General features: G+C 43.1%; 1 protein-coding gene across 1 annotated transcript in view; it reads left to right on the forward strand.

The window, feature by feature from the left end:
* KIFBP (kinesin family binding protein) overlaps positions 1 to 6,029 on the forward strand; it is a 57,509-nt gene extending 51,480 nt beyond the window's left edge. Inside the window, exons 6-7 of the mRNA XM_069571902.1 lie at positions 83 to 198; positions 4,586 to 6,029. Of these exons, the coding sequence (XP_069428003.1) occupies positions 83 to 198; positions 4,586 to 5,461 (992 nt within the window). The 3' untranslated portion in view covers positions 5,462 to 6,029. The remainder of the gene's footprint in view (positions 1 to 82; positions 199 to 4,585) is intronic.
* The last annotated feature ends 14,482 nt before the right edge of the window (positions 6,030 to 20,511 follow it).

Genomic DNA, 20,511 nt, shown 5'->3' on the forward strand with positions numbered 1-20,511 from the left:
AGCGATATAAAGAAGAATGGTGTACACAGTGAAAATTACAGTTGTGACCATTGGCTCACACAAGTCACGTTGTACCTTTTAGCTACGGAAGCTGAAGGAGATGTGCCAGAGCTTTATCACCAGAGGAAAGGGGAAATAGCAAGATGCTGGATCAAGTACTGTTTGACTCTCATGCAGAATGCCCAACTTTCCATGCAGGTAATACGGTCAAAATTGATGTTTTCTGTCTTAAAACAGTAGGATGTAAGTAAAAGCTTGAAATGGGAAGTGTGCTCATTGGGCTCGCTGCATGTGTGTTATTCGTGGCGTGCGGAAAGCTTATTTCTTGCTTTCCCTGTCTCATCCTGTTCAAATCTTACTCTTCCATTAAGGCTGTCTCAAACAGCACCTCTTCCTTCAAGACTTGCCATTGGATAGAGCATAAGCCCCACCAGAGGGGAGTCTTCATCATATTCATACTATTTACCAATTTCTAGACATAACAGGTGCTCAAAAACTATTGAATGTATATACAGTTCTTAAACCCTACGGATCTCTTCTCCCTCAAGAGCCCTCCCTAAGTCACTTGACTTTTTATTATTGTTACTCATATTCTTATCTTATTCCTTTACCTCTTCTTAGACTGTAAGCAACCTGATGGCAGGAAATCTTACTAATCTTTATATACTTTAGACAGTAAATATATATGCTGATAAAAGGATAAGTATGACTGTATCTGGAAACAGCCCTGCTAGTTGGTGGCTGTGTCTGTGTGGCAGTTAACTTCTTGTCTCAGTTTCCTCACAAGTAAGACGGAGATAATAATAGTACTTAATAGTGTTCCTGTGAGTTAAATATGTATAAAGGGCTCAGAAAGTGTCCAAGAGGTAACTAAGTCCTCAATCACTGTTAACTATCATTGTTGATACCATTATTATTAATCCATACTTAATAGATTCTAGTTCCTAATCAGAGCTCTGGTGGCTCAGATGGTAAAGAATCTGCTTGCAATGCAGGAGACCCAGATTCTATCCCTGGGTCAGGAAGATTCCCCTGGAGAAGGGACTGGCAACCTGTTCCAGTATTCTTGTCTAGAGAATTCCATGGGCAGAGAAGCCTGGAGGGCCACAGTCCCTGGGGTCACAAAGAGTCAGACACAGCTGAGAGACTAACGCTACAGAGAAAAACAAATCATTTGGATGCATATTCTCCAGGAGACTTTCCTGGAGGGGTTTCATGCCTCTTTTCTGTTTACATGCATTAAAGTTTAACCATTTTTTACTAGTAAATATAGAACCTTGTGAAACTACTATACAAAATAAAAGCAAACAAACCACAAAACCCCAGAAGCAGGAGTGTTTCAAAGGTGAGAGCACTTTGGAAGTCAAGGGTAAAGATGAGGCATATTTGGAAAAGGAAGGGTGTGGGGAGAAGAACTCGGGAGTCTTATGTCTAGAGAAATTGCAGCCTGGAAGATCTGTCAGCATTCTTCTGCTCAGAAAGCAGTCTAAAAAGTGTGTAAATAAAGACGCCACCAGGAAGCACGGTAAGTAAACAAGATTAGAGGCGTAGGCCTGCATTTGAAGTGATTGTGTCAAGCAGAGTGCCCTGTGGCTTACTCTTGCCATTCCTTTAGTCTGTGCTTTCCAGACTGGGCCCTGGAATTTACCACTTGGTTGTATGGCAGTCCACTCCAGTACTGTTGCCTGGAAAATCCCATGGACAGAGGAGCTTGGTAGCTACAGTCCATGGCGTTGCAAAGAGTAGGACATGACTGAGCAACTTCACTTTACTTGTTTTAAACTCACATAGTGACCACACTGCTAAATTACTCAGATTTCCTTTAATCTGGCTGTTACCTTAGCTTCATCCTTTGATCATCTGCTTACCTGAAAAGCCTTCTTTAATTCAAGTTTAATAACATACACAAATTTAAGTATTTATTTCTGACAGGTTTATAGTAGTCATTGTACTATGATGAACAAAAATAGACCTAGTTTTTTATATCATATGGAAGTGCAACTTTAGTAAGTTCCGCAAAGGAGAGACACAAGATATAAAAAGTCACAATGGGAGGAAGTAACATCTGAAGGAAGCTCTGGGAATGCGTAGGAATTTCTAGACTGGAGAAAAAGCACAGCATTCCGAGGAGCTGAAGCAGCATGTTGAAAAGTTCTGAGGTGTAGGGAGCATGGTGGTGGAAATGATGGAGCAAGGCCTGTGAGGCTGGAGCAGAGAGAGCATGTGTGATAGAAGACCGAGTTAGAGAAGGGCTGGAACATGCCGGGCCTTCCGTAACTGGAAGCCTTGGCGAGGGGTGGGAGGGTTTGGACTGATCACTTGGGTGGCAGAATGGAGGATTGAGGGAAGGCAAGCGTGGACGAGGAAGATTACTCAGGTCACTGGAACAGTGGGGGTGAGATGTGAAGGGAGCTTGGGCTAGGATGGTGGCAGAAGAGATGGTGGAAAAGAGTGGGTGCAAGAGGTTATTTAGGGGGCAAGACAGAAAGGATTTGATGATAGACACGAAGTGTGGGCTAAGAGAGGAGAGAGACATCAAGGATGATTCTCCCGCATCGTCTGGCTGTCCAGATCGAGGGAGTGACCTTCACTAAAATAAGAGTTGAATAGGAACCTGTTTGTGGAAGAGGGAGAGTTCCATTGTGGACATATTGAGGATGAGGGGTCCTAGTCTCCCCAGAGGAGCAGGAGGTGTGTGAGGCGGTTTAGTTCTGGGTCTGGAGCCTAATAAGAGCCTGGTGTACCTGAAGATTTGTGGGTCCTCCTCCTGTGGATGACAGTTGCAACCATGGGCACAGATGGAGACAGCTGTGTAGAGCTGTGCTGAGCAATAGAAGTAGGAAACGAGCTACTTAGGTCACTTTAAGCTTTCTAGTGGCTACACTGTGCTCAGTGCTAAATCGCTTTAGTTGTGTCCAGCTCTTTGTGACCCCATGAACTGTAGCCTGCCAGGCTCCTCTGTCCTTCAGATTCTCCAGGCAAGAATACTGGAGTAGGTTGCCATGCCCTCCTCCAGGGGATCTTCCCGACCCAGCGATCGAACCCGTGTCTCTTATGTCTCCTGCATTGGCAAGTGGGATCTTTACCACAAGCACCACCTGGGAAGTGGCTACATTAGACAAAGAAAAAAGCAGGTAAAATTAATTTTAACTTGTATTTCTTCCACCTAGAATATATAAAGAAATACTCATTTCTATTTGTCATTAATACTAAAAAGTTGTTGGACTATTTTATAATTTGTACTAAGTCTTGGAAATTGGGTGTATATTATTTTACACTGATCGCATCTTAGTTTGGACATTTCAGATGCTCAGTAGTCATCCACGCGCAGCACATGACTCTGTTCTGAGCAATGCAGATCTAGAGGGAAGACTTTTCAAATGAAGAGAAGAGCTGGCCTTGGGGCTGACCGCTGGTGATCTGATGCTTAACTTTATTGTCCAGGAAGAACAGAATGAGCTGACTATTTTTCTGCCATCCTAGTTCCTTCCTCTTTTTTTTTGCCCCAGGAGGTAGGGGAGATAACTTTAACTATGATGGTAGATTTACCACTGTCTTTATTTTAATATCTCTGAGAGATCTAGAGCATTCCTCTGTAGTATATTTTATTAAATAACTTAGCATAAACATCATGCTGTTAATGGAATTTCTTTGCAATATTTTTAAGACAGATTTCAGCCTTACTCTAATGTTAAAATATCAATACTAATAATGTATTACATGTATGTAATATTTCTTAGCTCTTACCATTTTCATATGCATTTATGTTATCTGAAGGAGTAACTATAAATGAATTAGTTCCCCAAAGAGGAAAGTAATAAACAGTTTAGTTGTGTTATTTACTTTTTTCCTAGTTTCTTTCATTTTTAATTACTTGGAATATAGCTAGAAAGAAGTCAGGATTTCCTGGTGGTCCAGTGGCTGAGACTCCACGCTCCCAATTCAGGAGGCCTGGGTTCTATCCCTGGGTCAGGGAACTAGATCCTGAATGCCTGCAAGTAAGAATTTGCTTGCCACAAACTAAAAAATCCCACATGCCACAGTTAAGAGCTGGATCGGTCAAATAAAATAGATAAATACTTTAAAAAACTAGGAGTTTTAAAAAAAGGTGGGCTTCCCTGGTGGCTCAGGTGATAAAGAATCTGCCTGCAATGTGGGAGATCTAGGTTTGATCCCTGAGTTGAGATCTCCTGGAAAAGGGAATGGCAACCCACTCTAGTAATCTTGCCTGGGAAATCCCATGGACAGAGGAGCCTAGCAGGCTACAGTCCATACGGTCACAAAGAGCTGGACACAACTGAGTGACTAAAAGATGTGATTATAATACCTCCCTTCACCAGGTTGGGAGGTAAGAGGGTTTTCTTGTCTTTACTCTTGTGTGTTAGTTGCTCAGTCATGTCCGACTCTTTGCAACCCCATGGACTGTAGCCTGCCAGGCTCCTCTGCCCGTGGACTTCTCCAGGCAAGAACACTGGAGTGGGCAACCATTCCTTTCTCCAGGGAATCTTAAATTTGCTTTAGTACTGGTAGCAGGAGACAAGTCAGTGTCTGTCTTCCTTAACCATAATTTATTTTTTTCTTTCAGGACAACATAGGAGAGCTTGATCTTGATAAACAGTCTGAACTTAGAGCTTTAAGGAAAAAAGAACTAGATGAGGAAGAAAGTGTTAGGAAAAAAGCTGTGCAGTTTGGAACCGGTGAACTGTGTGACGCCATCTCTGCAGTGGAAGAGAAAGTGAGCTATCTGAGGCCTTTAGATTTTGAAGAAGCCAGAGAGCTTTTCTTAACGGGTCAGCACTATGTCTTTGAGGCAAAAGAGTTCTTTCAGATTGATGGTTATGTCACTGACCATATTGAAGTTGTCCAAGACCACAGCGCTCTGTTTAAGGTGCTTGCATTCTTTGAAACCGACATGGAGAGACGGTGCAAGATGCATAAACGCAGAATAGCTATGCTAGAGCCCCTGATCGTGGACCTCAACCCACAGTATTACCTGTTGGTCAACAGACAGATTCAGTTTGAAATTGCACATGCTTACTATGATATGATGGATCTGAAGGTTGCCATAGCTGACAAGCTGAGGGATCCTGATTCACACATTGTGAAAAAAATCAATAATCTGAATAAGTCAGCACTGAAGTACTATCAACTCTTCTTAGACTCTCTGAGAGACCCAAATAAAGTCTTTCCTGAGCATATAGGGGAAGATGTTCTTCGCCCTGCCATGTTAGCTAAGTTTCGAGTTGCCCGCCTCTATGGCAAAATCATCACTGCAGATCCCAAGAAAGAGCTAGAAAATTTGGCAACATCATTGGAACATTACAAATTTATTGTTGATTACTGTGAGAAGCACCCTGAAGCTGCCCAGGAAATAGAAGTTGAGCTAGAGCTTAGTAAAGAGATGGTAAGTCTTCTTCCAACAAAAATGGAGAGATTCAGAACCAAGATGGCCCTGACTTAATGATCCTTGTTTCTAATGATAGAAGATGTGCAATATTGAGGAGATTCTTCCCCCTTAGTTAAACAGACCCAGTTCCATTGTGACGTTTAACTTAATAGCCAGGCGAGTGCTGTTTGAACTGGAGATACAGTCAGACCACTTGAGTCTTTGCTAGGACCTTAATCAGCGTAATTAATAATTTATACCTAATTATGTAAATACATCGCCTTGTTAAAGTGACATGTGATTGGTATTTTAGATTGCTTGTTTCCTATTTAAATATAAGCCTTTTCTGCCTCATTTTCAAAAAGTAGGTTTTTTGTTGGCAAATATTTACTTGATGGATTTGTTAAGGGAAAAAATGCTGGCTAATATACCTGGGGGGCAAGCTCTTACTGTATTAAAATTGAAAAAGTAGCTTCTTGTAGTTATTCTTCCCAAAATGTTTACTTTCCTAAAAAAAAAAAAAGTTTCCTTTCTGAGATATTAAAAAACTAAGTTATGTTGTAAAATATTGTAGTATGTTTCATTATAGAGAAAAAAGGGCCTTGTTGGAAATATAATAAATTGACTTGTTTCACTAACAAAAGCTTCCATTTATTCTCTTGTCTTCTTGTAAGAATTGGTTTATTTTTGATACTTCAAAAATATTACCTTATTTGAAGCCAGAGAAGACTATTTCTTTGGTAATGTTGTACAGAGAGAACACATAAAATCATACTGAGTAGCCTTACTGAAATACTACCATGCACCAGAAAAGTTCTACTGGCTCCAGTTTCTCAGAGGATCCTAGTATATTGGTGAACCTTAAAGCCTTGTTGAAAAAAGATCTGTACATAATAACATTGTTAATATATGTTATATTAGATGCAGGATTGAAATGGAGCTCCTGGTCAGATAGTGATTGAAATGGAGCTCCTGGTCAGATAGTGCAAAATTCAAGATCAGTTGTAAAATTTGATACAGAGAATAGCGCTGTATGTTAACCTAGTCTTAAGCTTTCTGAAGCCAAGCCTAAGATTCTGTAATGTTGATGTATGTGTGGTAAATACCTTACTTTTCCTTTGAGTTCAGTTTGCTGGAGGGGGTCGGGGGTGTGAATCTTTGAATGTAACAGCATTGTGTGATTCACTGAATATTTAATACATTAAATATCTACTGTGGGTCAGGCACTGTTCTTGCTTTTCTGAGCTTAGAGGATACAATACTGAAGAAGATCAACAAGGTCCTGTTCTCAGGGAGCAAGTAAATAGAGAAGCAAGAAGATTTCAGGTCATGAATGCTTTTAAGAAAGAAACCAGAGGGACTTCCTAGTGGCTCAGTGGCTAAGACGCCCCACTTCCACTTCAGAGGGCCCAGGTTTGATCCCTGGTCAGGGAACTAGGTCCCACATTCTGCAACTAGAGATCCTTTGTGCTGCAACTGAAAGAGCCTGCATGCCACAGCTAAGACCAGTGCAGCCACATAAAATAAATATTTTTTTAAAAAGGAACCAGAATGTCAACCAGGTTGACATTTAATGGGAAGTGGAGCTCGTTTAGTGAAAGTGACCTGAAAGGCTGCTGAAAAGGTGGGAAGTGACACTGAGATAAGAATTTAATGGGCTAAAAGGGCAGAATCACTGCCCTTTCGCTGCAGATAGTGGCTGCAGCCATGACATGCAGAGACGCGTGCTCCTTGGAAGAAAAGCCGTGACAAACCAGGAAGCATATGAAAAAGCAGAGACATTACTTTGCCGACAAAGGTCCATCTAGTCAAAGCTGTAGTTTTTTTAGTAGTCACATACGGATGTGAAAGTTGGACCATAAAGAAAGCTGAACGCCAAAGAATTGATGCTTTTGAAATGTGGTGTAAGAGAAGACTTCTTGAGAGTCCCTTGGACTGCCAGAAGATCAAACCAGTCAATCCTAAAGGAAATCAGTCCTGAATATTCATTGGAGGGACTGATGCTGAAGCTCCAATACTTTGCCATGTGATGTGAAGAACAGACTCACTGGACAAGACCCTGATGCTGGGAAAGATTGAAGGCAGGAGGAGAAGGGGACGACAGAGGATGAGATGGCTGGATGGCATCACTGACTCAATGGACATGAATTTGAGCAAGCTTAGTTGGTGATGGACTGGGAAGCCTGGTGTGCTGCAGTCCATGGGGTCGCAAAGAGTTGGACACGACTGAGCGACTGGACTGAACTGACTGAAAAGAGCAGCAAAACCAGTATTCTTTGGGAGAGGATTCCAGAGAATATGAGGCCCTCAGGCTGGACTGAGCTTAGGAAGGAGTTTTGAATTGGAGAAGCTAGGAAAGGCCTGTGTGACTGCAGCAGAGGAGGTGGGAGCCAGATGGGGTGGGGCACGTGTGGGAGAAGACTTTGTGGATGAGGGTAAGGAGTTAGGATTTTATTATAGGCTTAGTGGGAACATTTGTGGATTTTTTTTTTTTAAAGGGAGAACATGATCTGATTGGCATATTAACGAAAAACTGATCTGGGTCCTGGGGGGAGAATAGATTGTAGGGAGACGGGGGAAGTACCGAAAGAGAAGCAGGGAGACAAGCCACATTCCATTAGGATTAATCCAAGGGCAGTCGAGTAGGGGTGGAGAGAAGTGGATGGCTTCAGAATGTGCTTTGGAAGTAGAACCACAGGACGTGCTAGAGGATTATGTGGAAGGCCTGAGAGGGAAAGGAGTTAAGAACCATATTAGGTTGAAGTGTGCAGGAGAAGCTCATGTCTCTGAGGGAGATGTGGGGTTAGAATAGAGTTCTGCTTAGGATATTAAGATACTTTAGACGGAATGATTGCTAACGGCCTCTTTTAATCAGACTTGAAAGTGAAGGGATCAAGAGGAGGCAAAGGGGAGGGAGGTTGACTGGGGATGTGAGACGGCTCTGCATCTCAGGTCCACTCATTTCTTCAACCCTCTTGAGAACTGACTAGAACAAGTCCCCCTGTTATAAGCCTTTCCTGATATGGCTGTTTTCTTCTCAACATTATTCAGTCTCATAACTTCCTTTTATAGCCATTCAGGTGTTTCCTTAACTGACTGAGCTCTTTTTGTGTGCTGCTGCTGCTGCTAAGTCGCATCAGTCGTGTCCGACTCTGTGCGACCCCATAGACGGCAGCCCACCAGGCTCCCCCATCCCTGGGACTCTCCAGGCAAGAACACTGGCGTGGGGTGCCATTGCCTTCCCTGTGTGCTAGTTGTGCTAAACTCTAGAACATGATCTGTAAGGCACAGCCTCTTAAACCCTGATAACTTTTCCTTCTCTCAACTGTTACTCAACTTGCATTTAAAAGGTAAAGTTCAACTGTAATAGGCACTGGTCTTAAAACCAGTCTTCATCCTCGTAACCATCAACATACTTTGCTATTTTCTATTTGCTATCTAGTGACTTTTCATGTTTTAAGACTTTGTCTTTAGTTATCAGCAGAGAATCAGCAGGCTGCTTCATGCTTCATGGCCTGCACTGTTCACAGAACCTGTTTCACAGACTGCTTTCCTGAGCGCAGGGTTCCAGGGACAGCTGTTCTCTGAGACTTTATTGTTTCCCTGGATTAGTAGTTCTCGAACTTGTTGGTCTCAAGGTCCCTTTGCACTGAAAATGGAAGATGCCAGAGAACTTTTGTTTTCTGTAGGTTATAAGGTTATATCTTTCTGTGTTTACCCTATTTGAAATCTAATTTTGGGAAACTTTAATAATTTAATGTTAATAAATCCATTGGGCTTTTTTCTTTTTTTTTGGCTGCACCCTGTGGCATATGGGATCTTAGTTCACTGACCCGGGATCGAACTCACAGCTTGTGCAGTGGAATTGCAGAGTATTAACCACTGGACCACCAGGGAAGTCCCTGGATATGAACAGTTTTATGAAAAAAGTGGAAAACTTTACATTTACTTTAGAAAAAGTGGCATACTTTACATTTTTGAAACAGTCTGACTGAATAAGAAACAGGTTGATTTTCATAATTGGTGTGATGTAACATGTCATGTAGCCTTTGGAAACCCCACTGTACATTTGTGACAGTGTGAGTGAACAAAATAATGTCATACTATGAAAATAGTTTCATGAGACATCATGCTCCAGTCTGAGGTTCCCTGGGCCCTACCTTAAGAACTGCTGCCCTACTTTATCTCCAAAATAAATTACTCATAAAACTCAACAACAAGAAAAGACAACCCAATCAAAAAATGGTCTGAAGACCTAAAGACATTTCTCAAAGAAGGACAGTCAGCCACAGGCACATGAAAAGATGCTCAGCATCACTAATTATTAGAGAAATGCAAGTCAAAAGTACAATAAGGTACCACTTCACAGCAGTCAGAAGGGCCGTCTTTGGTCATTTGTTACAAATAACAAATGCTGTAGGAGGGTGTGGGAAAAGGGACCCCTCCCACACTGTCGGTGAGAATGAACATAAGTTGTCACTATCAGAAACAGTATGAAGGCACTCAGAAAAGTAAAAATAGAATTACCATACAATCCAAGAACCCTACTCCTAGGCATATATCTCTATAAACTATAGTTCAAAATGATACTTGCATCCCTGTGTTCATAGTAGCACTGTTGATAACAGTCAGAACATGTCAACAACCTGTCCATCAACAGATGAGTGCGTAAAGAAGATGTGGTCAGTTCAGTTCAGTCGCTCAGTTGTGTCTGACTCTTTGTAACCCCATGAATCACAGCACGCCAGGCCTCCCTGTCCATCACCGACTCCTGGAGTTCACTCAGACTCACGTCCATAGAGTTGGTGATGCCATCCAGCCATCTCCTCTGTCTTCCCCTTCGCCTCCTGCCCCCAATCCCTCCCAGCATCAGTCTTTTCCAATGAGTCAACTCTTTGCATGAGGTGGCCAAAGTACTAGAGTTTCAGCTTTAGCATCATTCCTTCCAAAGAACACCCAGGACTGATCTTTAGAATGGATTGGTTGGATCTCCTTGCAGTCCAAGGGACTCTCAAGAGTCTCCAACACCACAGTTCAAAAGCATCAGTTCTTTGGTGCTTGTCTTTCTTCACAGTCCAACTCTCACATCTATACATGACCACTGGAAAAACCATAGCCTTGACTAGATGGACCTTTATTGGCAAAGTAATGTCTCTGCTTTTGAATATGCTATCTAGGTTGGTCGTAACTTTTCTTCCAAGGAGTAAGTGTCTTTTAATTTCATGGCGGCAGTCACCATCTGCAGTGATTTTGGAGCCCCCCAAAATAAAGTCTGACATTGTTTCCCCATCTATTTGCCATGAAGTGATGGGACCAGATGCCATGATCTTCGTTTTCTGAATGTTGAGCTTTAAGCCAACTTAGACACACATAATGGAATACTGCTCAGCTATAAAAAAGAACGAAACAATGCCATTTGCAACACCATGAATGCAACTAGATCCTGTCATACTAAGTGAAATAAGTCAGAAAAAAGACATACCAGATATCACTTATATGGAGAATCTGAAATATGGCACACATGAACCTATCTGTAAAACAGAAATAGACTCACAAATAGGACAGACTTGTGGTTGCCATCGAGGGGGAGAGAGGGAGGGACTGGTAGTTGGTGAGTTGGTATGAACTATCACCTTGAGACGATACACAACAAGGTCCTACTTTATAGCACTGGGAAGTATATCCAACCTCCCGGGATAAACCATAATGGAAAAAAGTATGTATATTTGTGTATAATTGAGTCACTTTACAGCAGAAATTAACATTACATTGTAAATCAACTATACCTCAATTAAAAAAGAACAGCTTCCCTAGCCTGTTCTGTGTTGGACAAGGTGCAGAATGGATGTTGAGACTTAGTTTAATGTGGCTGCAGTTGCATGTCTAATCCTCCCATGAAAAGAAAAAAATAATCTCCTCTGTTATTTATTCCATGCTGGCTTTGATTGAGTGTAGAGTCATGGCGATGTCATGCCTTTATTATCTTATCATGAATGTATTGGGTGTCTTGGCAGTGCTGGGTTCTTTCATCCTATTTTGTCTGCTTCAACTCAGTCAAAGCTGTTTCATTGTTATTTTCATCCCTAATAGTGTGGAGTTGCTGAAGGGTAATTAGTGGTTCCCCCTTACGAAGCTGGTTCATGGTTCTGGGATTGTGTTGCAAAATCTTCCTTGAAATACATATGCCCAGAACCCTTAGATGTGTTGGCAGCATGACAGAACTTGGGCCAGAGGCAGTGACCTATCAGAGCCACAGAGCCTTGTGTTCTTTCTCTTACCCCTACAACTAATTACTACAACTAATGACTGTACACCGAGGTAATAAAAAGTGGGCTTTTTTTCAGGGAGCAAGCAAGGGAAACTGTTGGTTGTCCTTACTCCCCTCTGCTTCAGCAAAGGCCCCAATAAAGCCTTTCCTGAACTTCTAGTCTATTTTCTGATCAATTTCTACTGATGAAAGAGACCAACAACCCTGGTTGGTAACAATTTGTGGCGCCCAAAGTGGGGATCGACTCCTACTGAGGAAAGGGTCTGGGCACCTCTGGGACACCTAACACAGCCTCCACGTGGGTGACAAGAGTCTGAACCACTTGCTTCAGAGTCACCTTAGTTTGTTAACTCTTCCTCCCTGGCCCCTGGGGCCTCAGTCCCCTCACTCAGGCAACGCTTTCCCCTTGCCTTTGTGCCTTTTTGTTCACCACCATTTCCCTTTTCCCTCTCCTGAAATCTCTCCACTTTTCTCTCTGTCCTCTCCTTTTGAGAGAGTGGACTAAGCAGTTGTAGCATCACTCCCCTCAGCTTGTGAGACCTGCTCCCTCTGGCCGGCAACAGTTCACCTCAGTGGGTGACGAGCAGAGGGGAGAGGCTTAGCTCATACCCTGCAGACCTTGGTCCAGGGGCTCCCCACTGACTGGAGATTTATGAGAGGGATACAGGTTCAAACCTCACATCCTGTAGTGACCGGAAGTCTGATCCTCCTAATACCCTCACCTTTATTTTCCTGCCACCAAGAGAAGTCCCACAGGGCATGGGCTGAAGCAGCAGATTTCTATACGCTGGTGTACGTGTGAGGCCCACTTGTGGGTTGCAGCCCCACACAGGATGGACAATTGGCTGGTCCAGGCTCTTTCACCCCAGTGGGCAGGAGACAGTGCCCCCTCCTTCACCAGCCCTTTCTGGAAGCCTGTGGCTAGGTGTCTGAATAGACACCCGCAGGGGATGGGTTGAAATGGTAATCTCTGTGTCTCTGTTTCTCAGTGTTTTCTGTCCCTCCTCCCTTTACCTCTCCCTCAGTCCTCAGCCCACACTTCTATCCCCCTTATCCTGAAAACTTCTGTTACTAAGTATTATCATTGGTATCTTTGTGAAGTAGTTTTGTCTGTCCAGCAGCTCCTGCAAGTCTTTGCTGACATTGTGGTCACGGTGGAGCACTGAAGCCTTGAAATACAAACAAGTCTGCGTTGCCTTGGACTCGGCCTTGTTGGGGTGCTTAGCAGGATTTTAAAAAACAAAAGATAAGGTGTTTTCCCCTCCTCTGCTCTAGCCATGGGCTTGTAACTTCTGCCTGGGCTCTCAGGAAATACCTGATTCATCTGTAGTCCCCCAGACAGCGGGGGTGGGGGTGGGGGGGGTGTGTGTAAAGAGAAACATTTTAAATACAAGTGGGAAAACTGAGATCTCTGGTTCTAGAGAAATTAACTTGTCTAGCTTACACCTATGACTTTAATTCATAGGCTTTTTAAGCGTTATCAATATTAAGGATAACACTTTCACTGTACCCAGAGTTACGTGAAGTCAGTAAGTGCATATTGTTTCTGTTATAAATCCTGTTAACAGGGAAAAATAACCTGATACGATTAAATTTTTAAGTAAATGCAACTTGGATAAGAAAGTTTTGGGAACACTAAAGGAGTAATTATGTTTTGGAAATGTCCATCTAAAAGAGCCTCTCCACATTTTGATAAATTTGAAAATAAATGAGAGTAATTGGACATTCACACCATTTCAAATAAGATAAAATATTGGAACATTAATTGTTAAACAGGTCTACTATCATCTTTTTGTGAGACAAACTAAAGATGTTTGGTGCCACCTTACATGTTCTTTAGCAATGAATGGAAAGCTAATGGAAAGGACAGTTCATGGCTGCTTAAGTGGGATGTGTGTTTTCAGAAAAGAAGCTATGAGGACTGGAAATATATTTTTTGAAAGGAAAATGGGTGATTTTTCCCTCGAGCTGGCAAGTTTTGAGTGGGGAATTAGGAACAGACTTTGGCTACAGAAAGTTTTAGAAGATTGGCAGGAGAGAAACACCAAGAAAAGAATTTTTATGTGGTCAGGATTTCTAAGGTTGCATGCTGCAGTCCATGGGGTCACAAAGAGTCAGATACAGCTTAGCAGCTGAATGACAACAGGCAGTCTAGAGTGCGACAGGGTCACAAATGGTCGGACACAACTGAACACGCACCTCCATGCACACAGGGTATGCATCTAAATTTCATTAGGTAATTGGATTTTTTTTTTTTTTTAAAGTAGGACTGGATTTGGTTCTCTCTCATAAGAGAGTAAAATTGTCCTGGATGCTGCTTTTGAGAACAGAGCATGTGAGTTCCTGTGCCTTTAACTGATGTACATTTACTTTTTTTTTTTCTCCCAACTTAGCCCAAGGAATTAGTATTGTTTCACAGAAACCTATGATCCCATATGACTGAGTATTATAAAACTTCTACAAATTTTAGACAGACTTCCCAAATATCAAATTCTAATTGAAGTTCCCTGGACTAATTCCCAGTTAACTTTGGGGTGCTTCAAGGGTCCCCTGTGTGCATGGAGGTGCGTGTTCAGTTGTGTCCGACCATTTGTGACCCTGTTGCACTATAGACTGCCTGTTGTCATTCAGCTGCTAAGTTGTGTCTGACTCTTTGCGACCCCATGGACTGCAGCATGCAAGGCTTCCCTTTCCTTCACTATCTCCAGGAGTTTTCTCAAATGCTTGGAAGGTCCCAAAGAGAAATCCTAAACTAATTGGGTTAATCTGTAAGGAGAGGTTTGGCAGGTTCTCAGAGAACTCTGACAAGTTCAGGGATGAATTTGTCAGTCTGGGGTTGGCAGTCTCTCTCACCTGGCAGGACATCACGGTATTTCATGCCCACTGTTGCACCTGGGATGAAACAGAGCATATACCGATAAAGGCCGGGGAACATGCAGGTGGCTTCCTGCCACCCGTCCACAACAAATTTACCAGGTGGAGGAGATGCAGTCCCAGAACATGACCCACACCTGGACTGAAGATTGTGTAAGCCAGGCTAGGATGAGACATTTTACTACTTGTCTGTCAGAAGGGATAAAAAAGTGTATGGTGAAGCCTGTAAATTATGATAAAGTCTGAGACATTACACAGGGGAAAAGAAAACTCAGCAGTCTTTCTGGGCCAGGTGATAGCGGCATTCAGAGAGGACACCAGTACAGACCCTGGTTCCACAGAAGGGAGGACACTGCTGGCCATGAACTTTATCACCTAGGCTACTCCTGACATACAGAGAAAACTACAAAGGCTTGAGGCTGGGCTTGAAACACCATTGTCAACTTGATAGATGAGGCCTTCAAGGTCTATAACAACCAAGACTTAACAGAGGAGACCAGTAAGGATAAGAGGCTAATGAAGAAAAAGCAGCTTTGGCTGCTCAAATTTACCTGTCATGTTTGGGGAACCCAGAGGGGTGAGAAGACCCAACAAACAGCCAAGAAGCCACGTGGGCTGAAACCAGTGTGCCTTTTGTCTAAGGAAGGACCCTGGAAGGGACAGTGTCCTGAGCACCCTCCAGTGGGACATTCGAGAGGTACCCCTGACCAGCTTCAGTTTCTTGATAATTTCTCAAATTAGATTCCTGTACACTGTCTGGCAGGCCCAAGTGCCTGCCTGGCTCCAGATCCTACTTGACCATCCTCAGGACTCCAGTAGAGCCTCAGTTCACCTTAGATGTGGCAGGTAGGAGAACTGGATTTCTTACAGACACCTGAGCCACTACTGTGTTCTGACTTGACCAGCCGGCCCCCTCTCCAGCCATGACTGTACTGTGATGGGAGATGATGAACAGCCAAAGGGAAGGTGGTTATGTCTCCCCTGGCCTGCGGACTCAGGCCCATTATCACTACCCACTCCTTTCTGTATATGCCAGAATGCCCTGTCCCCCTCCGTGGGAGAGGTTTGCTAAATAAATTAGGAGCCATGTAGTCTTAGGTGAAATCCAGGGAGGAAAGAATTCAAACAGAACATGCATCTATTGGTAGTGATAGCCCCAGATGGCCCACCTGCTGGTCATCATAATATTTCCCAGGACATCCTCTAAGAAATTAGGGAATAGGTGGATCTTGTAGTTTGGAGTAACTTGGTTCCAGGAAGGGCGAAATGCCTTCCTTTATAAGATTAAGGCCTAGAGCACAGCAATCCTACTACTGGGCATGTACTGCTGAGAAAATCATAATTCAGAAAGACACATGTACCCCAGTGTCCACAGCAGCACTGTTTACAATATCCAGGACATGGAAGCAACCTAAATGACCACTTACAGATGAAGGGATAAAGAAAATGTGGTACAGGTATACAATGGAATATTACTCAGCCATTAAAAAGAATGAAATTGGGTTATTTTAGTGATGTGGATGGACCTAGGGTCTGTCATACAGAGTGAAGTAGCTCAGAGAGAGAGAAACAAATATCAGATATTAACAAATACATGAAGAGTAATGAGCAGCAGCATACCAGCACCAACATACCAGAACACTGCTTAACCTGTTTCATTTCCTTCCTTCCCACTTCTACCTGCAGAGGTCCTAAATTTGGTATTTATGCATACTATATAATTTATCAGAAGTTACATATTCAGGGCATTCCAGTGGTTAGGACTCCGCTCTGCCATTGCATGGGCCGCAAATTTGATCCCTGGTGTTGGGAAACTAAGATCTCATGTTATTCAGCATGGCCAAAAGATAAATAAAGAATAAAGACTAAGGCCTGGAGCATATACCAGGACAAAACTATAATTCAAAAAGATACATGTGGACTTCCCTGATAGTCTGGTGGTTAGGAATCCACCTGCCAATGCAGGGGGACGTGGGTTCAATCCCTGATCCAGGAAGATTCCACATGCCATGAGGAAACAGCCCATGTGCCACAATTACTGAGCCTGAACTCCGCAACAAGACAAGCCACTGCAATGAGAAGGCCAAGCACTGCGATGAAGAGTAGCCCCCAGTCGCAGCCACTAGAGAAAGTATGTGTGCAGCAAGGAAGACCAAGCACATCCAAAAATAAAAATATATACTTGCACCCTCAGTTCATAGCAGCACTATTCAGAATGGTCAAAACACGGAGATAACCTAAATGTCCATCCACAGATGAGTGGGTAAAGAAGATGTGGTACACTTACACAGTGGTACACTACTCAGCTATGAGAAAAGAACAGTATAAGGCCATCTGCAGCAGCACGGATGCAGTGGGGCCGGGAGCCAGTGTGAGGGATCCCGCCCATGGCAGAGGTCATGAGGAAAGGGGCCTGACATATGCAAAGGCGGGATCAGGCCTCAGGGGTCCCCCTGGACTTTCTCGAGCATCTGCCCCCCAAACCAGAGTCTGCCTGCCTTACTGTATTATGCCTCTCACCAACTCTTCTGACATTAACAGGGGCTATCCCCCACTACCTCTCTCTGAAAAAGGTTAACTTAAAGCTCCAGTTAATAAGTCTCCTGGGCGTAACAAGAGTGTTTCAGTCTGAAAATTTCCCTGATGACTCTTTGACCTGCCTGACAGGTTTGTCCGGCCACATGTGATTGTTCACAGCCTCCCAACCGTGAGAGGCACGAGATGCTTTAAACTTTCTAAATACAGATTCCTTTGAGAAGTTAGGAAATGATCAGTATAGTATTAGTGGGTTATTAGAATAGTACCGGTGGAGGGTTTCATTGTTGAGCCAATATTTTGCTGCTAAGTCTCCATACCCTTGTCCCTTTATACACATTAATTGGTATAACTAACATATAGGAGAAATAAGTATTAACCTTTGATATTAATTACGTTTAACCTTAGGCTAGTGAATTCTTTTCTTAATTATAACCACTGCACCTTTGCCCTGTAGGAATGCAACTTCATCTGGTGCCTTTGGAGGGTGGCGCCTGGTTTAAGAAAAGTCACTCCTGGAAAAAATAAGTTTTCTGGTTGACTGACCATTATCAGAAAGAAAGGGTCATAAAATGTTAGCAGGCCCCCTGGCCAGAAGATGATGTAAATTCACCTAAGACCTTTGTATGCATGCATGTGAAGCACCTGGTTTTAATAAGGGTCAGGACTGCTGACCCTGCATGACTTTGTACATTTATCTCTATGTATAACTTAAAGTATAAAAGCAGCCCTGGAAAATAAAGAGACGGACCAGCTACTGGAAAGACTGGTTTCCCTGTGTCGTCTTTTCTTTCTCTTCTTTTCAGGCTGAATTTCCATCTGGAGCCCAAAGGCTCACCACGTCTGCTAATTTTGCCTGGGCTTCTAAGACCTGAAAGGGGAGGCACTTTGCGTCTCCGCTCCTTCGGGAGACCGGGAAGGTGCCTGTGGCCTAACATAGACGATGCAAGTCTCTTGTTTTGAGATTTTATTGGCTTTTTGTGTAAACCAAGGAATACAGCCTCTTTTCTTCCACTATACTATTCTTCTCTAATCTCTTTTATCTTCAATTAAATCTTTAATTAAATAATTGTTTCCCGATCGCTGATGCCGTCCCCACTTCGAATTACCCTGGATCCACCAGGGCTGGACCCCAACACCATGGGAGATAATCATCCGAAGGGAAATAGAGAAAGATAATAATAATACCACATGGTATCACTTGTATGTGAAATTTAAAATATGACCACAAATGAATATATCTACAAAACAGAAACAGGCTTACAGACTAGAGACCAGACTAGTGGTTCACAAGGTGGAGGTGGAGAGGAGAGGGACAGACTGGGAATTTGGGGTGGGCAGCTGGATTTAGAAAAGGCAGGGGAACCAGAAATCAAATTGCCAACATCAGTTGCCTCACAGAAAAAGCAAGGGAGTTCCATAAAAACATCTGTTTCTGCTTTATTGACTATGCTAAACCCTTTGACTGTGTGGATCACAGCAAACTGTAGAAAATTCTTAAAGAGATGGAACTACCAGACCTCCTTACCTGCTTCCTGCAAAGTCAAGAAGCAAGTTAGACATGAAACAATGAATTAGTTCCAAATTGGGAAAGGAGTACATCAAGGCTATATATTGTCACCCTGCTTATTTAATCTATATGCAGAGTACATCATGCAAAATGCCAGGCTGGATGAAGCATAAGCTGGAATCAAGATTGCTAGGAGAAATATCAATAACCTCAGATATGCAGATGACACCACCCTAATGGCAGAAAGCTAAGAGAAACTAAAGAGCCTGTTGATGAAATGAAAGAGGAGAGTGAAAAAGCTGGCTTAAAACTCAAAATTCAAAAAACTAAGATCATGGCATCTGGTCCCATCACTTCATGGCAAATAGATGGGGAAACAATGGAAATAGTGAGCGACTTTATTTTCTTGGGCTCGAAAATCACTGCAGATGGTGACTGCAGCCATGAAATTAAGACACTTGCTCCTTGGAAGAAAAGCTGTGACTGACCTAGATAGTGCATTAAAAACCAGAGACATTTCCTTGCTGACAAAGATCAGTATAGTCAAAGCTATGGTTTTTCCAGGAGTCATATATAGATGTGAGAGTTCAACTTTAAAGAGGGCTGAGTACGGAAGAATTGATGGTTTTGAACTGTGGTGCTGGAGAAGACTCTTGAGAATCCCCTGGACTGCAAGGAGATCAAAGCAGTCCATCCTAAAGGAAATTAGTCCTAAATACTCATTGGAAGGACTAATGCTGAAGCTGAAGCTCCAACATTTTGGCCATCTGATGTGAAGAACTGACTCATTAGAAAAGATCCTGATGCTGGGAAAGGTTGAAGACAGGAGGAGAAGGGGACGGCAGAGGATGAGATGGATGGCATCACCATCTCAATGTACATGAGTCTGAGGAAGCTCCAGGAGACAGTGAAGGACAGGGAAGCCTGACATGCTGCAGTCCTTGGGGTCGAAAAGAGTCAGACACAACTGAGTGACTGAACAACAACAGCAAGATGCAAACTATTATATTTAGAAGCATAAACAACAAGGCCCTACCATACAGCACAAGGAATTATTTCCAATCTCCCAGGATATAAGGGAAAAGAATATTTTAAAGAGTGTATTTTATGGAAAAACTCAGTCACTTTGCTGTATAGTAGAGATTAACACATACTATAAAAGAACTATATTTCAATTAAAAAAAAACAAAAAAAGTCAATACATGAAACAAGAGCAGAAACATCAAACACTGCCAATTTTTTTCTGATAGGGTTAAAAAAAAAAAAAGGTTAAGACCTTGGGACAGATACTACTGAAAGAGACAATATCTTTTAGAGCCTGAAGCCCTGAAGGGGATCCAACCACTGGTTAGAAAATTCCTAAAACACGGACTCTTTAGGCCCTACCAGTCCCCTTGCCAGAGAAGGCAAGGGCACCCCACTCCAGTACTCTTGCCTGGGAGATCCCATGGTTAGAGGAGCCTGGTGGGCTGCAGTCCATGGGGTCGCGAAGAGTCGGACACAACTGAGCGACTTCACTTTCACTTTTCACTTTCATGCATTGGAGAAGGCAATGGCAACCCACTCCAGTGTTCTTGCCTGGAGAATCCCAGGGACGGGGGAGCCTGGTGGGCTGCCGTCTACGGGGTCGCACAGAGTCGGACACGACTGAAGCGACTTAGCAGCAGCAGCAGTCCCCTTGCAACACCCCCATCCTTCCCATTCAGAAATCTAGTGGGGAGTAACTGTGCAAGACTTCGCAGCAGTGAGTGAGGCAGTCATCCCTGTTCACTCACTGGTGCCTCAAAGATTCTTTTTCTGTATCCATCTACATTCAGACTCTTAATATCAATTTGCCTTTGAATGGAGGAACCTTGACACCTTGACAGACACTCAGTACACATGACAGGATTTTTGCAGCGTTTTTGAGACAGCTGCCATCCTTTGGGGCTTCCCTAA

This window comes from Ovis canadensis, chromosome 25 (assembly GCF_042477335.2).
Source record: "Ovis canadensis isolate MfBH-ARS-UI-01 breed Bighorn chromosome 25, ARS-UI_OviCan_v2, whole genome shotgun sequence".
NCBI classification, from domain to species: domain Eukaryota; kingdom Metazoa; phylum Chordata; class Mammalia; order Artiodactyla; family Bovidae; genus Ovis; species Ovis canadensis.